The sequence below is a fragment of the Phalaenopsis equestris genome, unplaced genomic scaffold (assembly GCF_001263595.1).
Source record: "Phalaenopsis equestris unplaced genomic scaffold, ASM126359v1 Scaffold000740, whole genome shotgun sequence".
In the NCBI taxonomy this organism is placed as follows: Eukaryota; Viridiplantae; Streptophyta; class Magnoliopsida; order Asparagales; family Orchidaceae; genus Phalaenopsis; species Phalaenopsis equestris.
Genome location: NW_018165180.1, coordinates 181084 through 190820, shown reverse-complemented (window position 1 = coordinate 190820; position 9737 = coordinate 181084). Strand labels below are relative to the sequence as shown.

General features: G+C 36.6%; 1 protein-coding gene across 8 annotated transcripts in view; it reads right to left on the bottom strand.

Annotated features, from left to right (window-relative positions):
- Positions 1-7588, bottom strand: part of LOC110030551 (protein DECREASED SIZE EXCLUSION LIMIT 1) — a 32879-nt gene extending 25291 nt beyond the window's left edge. For 3 of the 8 annotated variants that reach the window (XM_020733302.1, XM_020733300.1, XM_020733301.1), the window contains exons 1-4: positions 7355-7586; positions 7191-7253; positions 7051-7119; positions 6906-6962 (exon numbers count right to left, since the gene is read on the bottom strand). In XM_020733302.1, coding sequence (XP_020588961.1) covers positions 6906-6962; positions 7051-7119; positions 7191-7253; positions 7355-7461 — 296 coding nt within the window. In that variant the 5' untranslated portion in view covers positions 7462-7586. Of the gene's footprint in view, positions 1-6905; positions 6963-7050; positions 7120-7190; positions 7254-7354 lie in introns of all 8 variants that reach the window. The other 5 variants (XM_020733303.1, XM_020733304.1, XM_020733306.1 and 2 more) reach the window with 4 other exon arrangements.
- Positions 7589-9737: the final 2149 nt, after the last annotated feature.

Sequence of the window (9737 nt, the reverse complement as noted above, 5' to 3'; positions counted from 1 at the left end):
ATATATATATATATATATATATTCCTTCCTAATAATTGGACACTAATTTTATATGCCTCTCAAATGAGTGTATTTTTCAACATTTTATTGTAAATCTCCAAACTATTTAAGTTTATTTTCAATTATTTTATCTTGAATAGATGCAACTCCAAAAACTTCTCAACTACAATATTTTCACAAATTATCAATCCTAATTTTTCCATCCATCCATCTTAACATTCTCATTACCGCACTACTAAAGTTAACATCAGCATATTAGTTTATTGCCTGCACTTGGATCCTTAATAGACTATACAATAATAGGTTTGTCAAGTTAAAGGGTATGTTGATTTGAAATTTTCCAACGCTGCACTATAGGAAAGGAAACAACCAAGCATTTAAGGTAGTGTTTAGATGCAATTTTCTCCCTTTTTATGGGAAGTAGCTGGTCAGAAGCTGCCATCAAAAGAAATTGTGGGTAAGGAAGAACATTTTTTATGCAAGTGTTTGCAGAAAACAACATGTCTTCTGTCTAAAGAATCCCTTAAGCTTTTAAGAAACCCTAGGCATTCAAGTCAGTCCCAATAAAGGCTAACCATTCATCTATAGGTCAAAAAAAGCGACCATGCATACCTTTAGAGACTCCTAGGTGCCAAAAATTAGAGATTATCATCAATAATGAACTTTCGCTCATTACTAACTGCTTCCATCGGTTACCAAATCCACCTATTTTCTCAAGTAATACAGTCAATGGTGTAGGTTTTTTTTTTTTATTTTCCCTAAATTTGCTTAAATAATTTTCATAGTTATTGATAAAAAAATGTATAATTTGGTAGTTCCACTTTAAAAATGATTAAGTGCCCTTCTCAATTCTTAAAGTATGTATTCACTAATGAATGATATTGTGAAATCAACTTAGTTTCTCTCATTGTATTTCCATCTCATATTTCATACTTATCTAGAATTCCTTTAAATCCCATCCTACAAGAACACCTATATCCATTTAAATCGCCAGTAGTAGATAGCATTTCCATATTAGGCATATGTTCTAATATAACAACAAGCCTTTATCCCGCTAAGTGAGGTCGGTTGTATGAAGCCTTTCTCCATTGCGTCCTATTGAGTGTCATATTTTCATTTAATTATAATAATTTAAGATCATTTTTTATACAATATTGTCGGTCGTTTTAATTTTTGAAAAATATGATTTTTTTATAAAATATGAAAATAGTTTTTGATGTAAATATGATTTTTTGAAAGTAACATTTTAATTTAAAAATATATGAGACCAAACGAATCTCACATATTAAATAGTTTGGATGGATGAGCATTATACCACAAGTAATACGCTATCTAGAGGGATAAACATATCACTTGTCAGTAGGCTCAACCACCTAAACTAAGGAGTTTGTGACATCCGTTTGGTTTGCGAAATATTTTTATATGAGACCAACAAGTTCCCCAATCTAATATAAGAATTAGATATAATTTATTTTTCCTGGATTTCAAGTTCTCTATAGAAGCAAGCCCTTATAGGTAATTACAACTTAAATGACCGGATCATTTAAGAAGACTCTCGATTAAGATTAGTGGTTTTACTTTCCAGATTTCAAAGTTTAGGTTTCCAAGATTGGACACGGGAAAATCAAACAAAAGTAGCTCAAATAGGAATAGTCATTTTAGAGAATTCAAAGGAGCGAAGGGTATGTGATATCACAGATCCAAGGAGAACCCTGGTGACCTCCCAACTATCTTTTTGCTTGACTTTATGTCTTTGAAGTGATGTTATTCAATGTTTAATCCTGCAATTTATTTTAGAATTTATGACTTACATTCGCACGATATTTGATCGTGCAAATAGTCTAAAAAGATAGGAGAATTTACACCGTACCGGACGGTTACCTCAGAATCCTAAAAGTGTTAGGACTTATAATTACACAACAGGGTTGTGCAAAAGTCCTAAAGATAAAATGAGGGTTTACGCTGCGCTGGGCAAATCACCTCGAAATCCTATAGATTGTTATTTAAACTAAGGAAAGTGATTAGTGATATGAATTTGTTTTGACGTTGCTTTTCTAAGTGTCCTCGTCGTGCTGCCCACAGTGTTTGCTCCAAGTTCCTCGTCGTAACACCTTCTGGTTTGATATTAGTTTTAAAAGGTACATGTAATCGTTAGGTTTTCTTACACTAAGGTATAATGTGTAACAGAACAATAAAACATGCAGTATAACAAGAAAAGAACAGTAGAATGTGAGGCATAGAAGAGAAAGAACAGTACAATATGCTGTGAAGTAAAATGTTGTAATGTAAATCAAACATGTATATCTGGGAGGCATGCTCCTTTAAGCGAGCTAGTATACACTATATAAACAAAAAATTGCTTGAAAAACTAGAAAAAATCGACAAATGACCCACGACGGAAAACTCGGGAAAAAATCGACAAATGACTCATGAAGGAAAACTTGGCCACGACGGAAACTCAGGAAAATCGACAAATGATAATTCCAATAAAATTATCAAAATCTCGGGAAGATCCCGGAAAAAGGATCACGAGTGTTTTGCCCAAAAATTCCAATAAAACATACAAAAAATCCGAAAAGAGGAGACCGCAAGCACTCGGGTCGGGCTAAGCTCAAATATAATATGTTTTTACTCGATGAACGTCGAATGCTACTATCAGTCACTCGGATGTATAGAGTCCGTCACTCAACTAGAAGGGTGTCCTATTAAACTTAACTTAGGAGGATACTCCTTAGTCCGGTATCGGTAATCAATAAGTAGACAACCAAGTTGTAACACATTTAAAATTTATATTTTAGCATGCACGTGGATTTCAGGAATACAAAAAGAAAGTTGTATCAATTTTATAGTGAAAATATTTTTATAAATATTATATCTATTCTTATCATGTTTTGTTCTTGTCAGTTTTGAAAAATTATAATTGTCCACAAGTCAATTACGTCGTCGAGCGTAGGACCGTCAACAACCTAAGAAGGTACGGGTCCTCTGCTAGTCTTGTGTCGGTGAATAATACTATCATCTTACAGTTTATCAGGTCCCAGGATTGGGTCCTGATGTCGTAGGATGAAATATCATTCCGCTCTACCACCAGTGTGTCTTTGTCATCATCGCCCTAAGCCCCAAAACAAAACCGACCTACTTGCGACATTGTTTGATGGTTTCATATATAACAAAAGACTATATATAGACATTTATGTATCAGACATAAGCACCAAAAACTGAACCAATAAACAAGTGAAAAAAGAATAAAAATGGGGATGAGAGAGAGGAGGAACTGGTCCACCCAAAAGATAAAAAAACGAAGGATGAATCAAACCTCAAAACTTGTAACGAAAAAATATGAAAAGGAGGGCCCAAGGTCCTTGAATCAATCCAAAAGGGATATCATTTTCTCAAATTTTATAAATGGATCAGCCCAATAAGGGTATCCCTTCCAAATCATGTTTCGAACAGGTCAAAACGGGCCCGAATTAATGTGATAATTGTATAAACAACTCCACCATTGCCTACATATTCACACACCCAAGCCTAAATTCGAATGCGGCATTTATATTATCAAATTTTAATGTCAAGTTTCCAAGTCCTTCCCAAACGACAATCTTATGAATTTTTCAAATCTTTCATAAATCTGATTCATATCAACCTTATGCTTTCTCAAAATGAAGTTGTAAGAGCCTTTCATATTTCACAAATCAAATAAAGAAAAATAATCCACGGATGGCAACCTTCTAAACTTCCAAAAATCATGTCAATATCAAAACCATTCAATTCCAACCTTAATCAAAAGCTTCTCATGTCAAGTAAGCATGAAATCATCCAAATAAAACCATATAAATGCTCACGGTCAGGGGCAATAGAGAGGGGTAGCCACCAACCCAACTTACCTCATAGAAAAATCAAAAGGTGAGGCTCACGGCTAAGGCAACAAGAAGAAGACTACAAGGGCAACTACTACAAGGTAAGGCTCACGGCCAAGGCAGCAAAAAAGAAGACCACAAGGGCAGCTACTACAAGGTAAGGCTCACGAGTAGGGGCAGCAATTACAAGGAGCCAAAACCAAACCCCAAACCAATTTTTTTAACATTATTTGGAATAGATCTCCACATATATTCGAATAGGGGCAGTCAATGGGAACTAAGACTGAGCCCAACAAAAGGAGATAAACATAGTCACATCTTAACCAAAACGAGCCTAACAGAGGGGCCAAATATAGAACAATATTCCAAGTAAAACCTAACCCAGAAAAAGAAACGAAACAAGCCAAATTCCAGGTGAAATCGAGCTTGATCTTAGGCAAAAAACGAACCCAACATAAGAGTTAAATCGAACCCAACAAAAGCACCATTCCAAGCCAAATTGAGGAGAATTCCAACATTATCGAACCCATCAAATGGGTTAAAACAAAAAGAGAACATTCTATAGAAAATTCAGCTCAGCAAAGGAGTCAAATCGAGCCCACTAAAGGGGCAAAAACAGTACAAAACTTTCAGCTAAAATCCAACCCAGAAGGAGCCAAAACCGAGCCCACCAAATTAAATGAGAATATGTATGGTGCAAATATAAACCTCCCAAACAGTCATCACAAAACATGTAGGTTTACAATTTGTGATCTTATACAAACATGAAACAATCAATTACCAGATGATAGAGGGCTACACAAGCCAAAGCTAAGCAAACAAGTGTAAAATCCTGTCTACGAGAAAAGGGGAATTTACATACATAACTCTCAATTCTTATGTATTTGCATATATTACACCTAAACTTTGCTTTTCACATTTCTTCCACCTATGTCCTTCATGTCACATAATAAAAAACCACCATGTCAACTTCTTAGAAAAATGAAATACAATTATGCATAAGTAATGTGGATATATGTAAACATTAAAGTTGAGGTGTTAGATATGTAAATATAAAAGAGCTGTGTAATATGCAGGTAATTATCCAATAAAGAAGAAGCATTTCTCCAATTTCCATCCCAACCGAAGCTGCAGCAAATCAGCTTTCAATACAAAAAATCTAAGGCTTTTTCACATATACGAGAACATCTAAACTTTTCCCTTACTCGCATAACATTTTGCGCAACTCACTGAGGGATCAGAAGAGTTCATGTTTTTGAAGGTTGCTCAGTTAGCAGAATTTGAGCAAGGTTCATAAAGGAAAGAAGCTAAAATTTTCCCAACAGCAAGCAGTAAAATAATAGCGACAACTTCACCATGCCATTTGTTATCAGGATTTAAGCAAACTTTCAAGAAATTAAGAATGCATGAGAGATTTAGAAGGAAGGAAAAGAGAGGGTTATTACGCCCAAACCTCGCCTACGGGACTTCCAAAAGGCCTTACAAACGAGATGAACCAAACAGAAGAACCGCCAGCAAAGATGCAACCAGCAGGAAAACCGAATCAAAGAAAAATAACGAGCAAACAATCGGGCAAAAATCCTGTCTTAGGTAGGGATTTTATAAGTAAGAAAGGAAGACATCACCACCTACCAGCCCTAAGGTGGTCGAATCAGGCAACAAGAGCATTTAAGGAGGTAGAGAAGCGACATCAAGAAGAAGAAGCGTCGGACACGAGGCAGGCTTGCAAGTGGGGAGCTGCTCCATCGTGCGGGGATCGAGGGGGCGAACCGCGAGCGGGAGAAGAGGAGGGTGAGCCATCTCGTGCGCGACCGAATGAGGAGACGATAGATCAGGCTCGGGAAAGAGAGGGGCGAGCCATGGGTCGCGCCTGCTAGGGCTTGCGATCGAACCAGTAGACGCGCGAGAGCTACGGCTCCGCTCGGGTTGCGACTGGAAAGAAGTGAGGGAAGCTGCGTATGCGGTTTAGGTGAAATAGGGTTTAAAATAAGGATTTCTTTTTTTATTTTTATTATATTATATTATTTAAATATTTTAATTCACGCGTGACTTATTTGTGCTCAGAATTCTAGCAAATGGATGTCTTTTATAGGTAATTTCGATGCTCCGAATGAGTCGGTGTAGTCTGTTTCGTCATCTGGTGTCATTTTGACGGATTTATTGATTCGCATGCAATTTGCATGTGTGCGGAATTATGACAATATGGTTGTCCTCCCTAGCTAAAATTGATATCCTGGACGCATTGGCGCAGTCCATTTCATCATCGGAGGTCGTCCGAAGAAATTCGCATTTTCACCCATCCTTTAAGCTCAACTTTAGTCTGATCTTGTGCAACTTAGTGAATTTTGTGCATTTTGTTTGTGTGTGATGATAAAGTCGTGAGGAGGTTTTCCTAGGGCTTAAGATCCTATTGTGAACTTCTCCCTGAGTCTCCACATAATAGCCCTGAGTCTCCTCATGATAGTCCTTAACCACTCGACCATACGACGATGGTTTTGAGATCATCAATGCGAGACATCACAAGAGAAATAGAAAATGACTGGAATTTCTAAGGGGATGGATTCCAGTACTAGTTTTCTAAGATAGTCAATAGGAGCCCCTAGAGCTAGATCCTAGGATCCTAAGGAAAAGAGTAATAACCTCAAATTCACTATCTTTTCATTCAAATTCTCAAGTATAATGTAGCAAGTCTCCTCATAGTTGAAGAGCTAGTAAAAAAGCTTTGCCCACTTGTTGCCACCGTTGAGTCAACTTGAAGTGTGTTACTTTTGGTACAAATCAAACCTAGCCTCCTTTCAATCACAACTCAGATAAGCTGTAACGTGTCATTTTTTGGTGACATACCAGATAAATCTAACCTTCTTTTCACAACAATGCTTCTAGAGAACAGCCTACTTGCTAAATTTAAATTTAGACTAATTTCATTAGTTTTGGCATAACCTATGTGATTGAATTCATTTGAATCTTCTGTATACATGAACCCAAAAATAATAATATTTCAGCACGCACTCCTCTAGGAAATCTATCATATCAGACACAGATGGGTACCTGGAGAGGCCCCCTTCTTCAATCTCCCAGCATTTACAAGTGCCATCTCTCCCCTGACTAAACTCAAGAGCAAATTTTAAACTTAAGATTCAAAATCATTGAAAAAAATTTGACAAAAAAGGGGAAACAGAATGCTCGAAGGCACCTCACGACCCTACTTCCAAGAGAGGGACTTGTCGCCACGCAGTACACACCAGCAGCACCGCTATGAGCCCTACAAAGCAAAGAAAAAAAAAACCATCAGAACGCCGAACCGTAAGGAACCGAAAAAATTGAATATAATACCATATAGAAGCAAGTGTTCTGCGCTGCACCGTATCCCAAATTCTGAGCTCACCATCGGTTGCACTATGCCACCAAGAGATGGAATTAGGTTTTTTTTTTATTTTACTTTCTACGGAAGCAAAAACAATAAAATTTAGTGAAAGAATGAAGGGGAAACGAAATACCCTGTGAAAAGAAGCGGGCGGGAGTGATGGAAGCAAGCGTCCATGACGGAGGATCGGTGGCCGCGGAGGACTGCGATCGGGTCCGGAGGAGGGCGCTTCCCGCTCATGCTTCTAGGACGCTGCAATCACGGAAGGATAGTGGAGCCGATCAACTGTTAGCTGGATTGATTTTATGAACATCCCTTACTAACTATAAATTAGGGTTTGTTTGGGCAACTTTAGCTGGTTGAATAAATCGTTATGAATCCTAAATAATAAGTTCAAAAAACTACACTGATTTGAAAAGTCTAACCTTAATTTTCTAAGAACCATTGTATTTAAGATGTGTTTAAGACCGTACTTTTTTTTTTTTTAATAAAATTATAATTGAGTGTTTTTTCAAGTAAAAACTGTAATGATTAAAGCTTCTTTTGAAATAATGTCAACGTTCACTAGATTTCTTTTTTAATATTGTGTTTGTCAAACCTCTGAAAACGAGCTGCGATCTAAAACGATAAAAATTTATCATTCTTATGAAAGAAACTTCCGATGACATTTGTCTCCCGCTATTTTACAAAACAATTTTTTTTTTTGTAGAGGTTGACATTTGCTCCAACTGAACATAAGTTTACCACATCCTCAAATGGAAACACAAGTGCAATGTCTGTTAGAAAGTTGTGGTATAACATTTTAAAAAAAAATTGTAATACTCACCGTATTTTTTTTTTAAACAACTTAAACAACAAATTTATTGGTGTTTTTTCAAACAACTGCAAATCCCCCAAACAGATCTTTTATCAGGTCCGATGCAAAACACAGATTTCACCTGCAGCTTTTTGAAAAAACAGATATAATATAGTTTGTTAAACATAAAAAACTACGGTGCAACACCGCCAACACAATTCAACCACCCCAACCAAACACACCCTTAATTACAAGTTTGCATGTTAAAATTTAGGGGCAATAACATAGAGACCACCAAAAATTCATATTTACAAATCAACCAACCTCTTTAACCAATTTTTCAAATTCTCCCTCAATTATCAAAATTCATGTTAAGACCCCAACCCATATTTTCCATTTTTATCAAATTCTAATGGTTTGATCGTGGCACGAGTGAATTCATCGGTTTGGTTCAAAACAATCACCTAGGTAAATATCAATGTTTCAGGTGGTACGTATTTAATTATCTCTAAAACTTATGGAAATTACATACAAAAGCCTAAACTTTACTTTTTATATTTATACCACATAAAATTTTCATATCATATCAAAAATATCACTATCTTACAAAAACTTTTTAATGCATAAATAAGATAATATGTCTATTGTTGAATCCTCTTAAAACTTATATGTGGATTCATACAATCTGTGAGAGACCTTGTGAAGAGGATAGATGGAAGCTGAGGATTTCAAAGTGTGTGTCATTTTTTATGGTGGTGAGGAAGGGAAGAGAGATGAATGGAGGTGGGATGACCTAAAGGCAGAGACTGTCGAAAGGAAAAGATGATCAGAGATGGTGGCAGACATAAGGAGTCAGTAGTGGCCTGAGACTGCGATCTAAGGGCGGAGGCAGGCGGAAGTGACCGAAGGCGACCAAAAAGCAGCGGTGGCGACCAAGACTCTCTCATGAGAGGCTCAGGGCTTTATTTATAGAGTCTAAATTGCAAATAAGGTAGAAATTCAAAACATTTTTGATTGAATGGTTGAGAGAGATCTCCCATATGGATGACATTTGATAGTTGTTTGATTGTCTTAATGATGTCAGAATTAAGTGATTTTGTGCTCACTAGATTTGTCTCATTGAGGTGCTCATTTTGATTAAAGCATGCCATATTCGGCATTCCTTTGACCTACCAATTATGCTTGGGAGGCATACAAAGGTGGTTTTTTGGCTTGATATGGGCTTGATCCGAGTTGGATCGAACCAATTTTGATGTCATTAAGTTTGTCTTGTCAAGTCGGTCAGTTTGACTACAAGCTAGCTTAAATTGAACTTTTGGATGACCTTTTATCAAATTTTGATTGTTTTTCGCTCAAAAATTTGCCTCGAGATCTGTGTCATGTCACAACATTCATGCCACATTAAGGAAATTTATTTGTGACGTATCAGTTGCCCTCCTATTTTTTGGTGAAACCAGCTTCATTGCTTGAAAATAACAAAATCATATAAATTTAAGTTTTTTTTTTGTGATTATAACATGTGATAAGTATATTTAATGTTCATATATAAGTATAAAAGAAATAGAGGCATAGTGGACTACCATCTGATGTGTGAGAGGATAGTGGGGGATGATAGAGGTTCAAATTATCCTCATGACAAATGTTGTGTTTTCTCATTGTTTGGCCACAACTGGCGAGCAAAGTCAGGTCGAGGTGTGGGCTGGTTCGGGCCTTGGGTGGC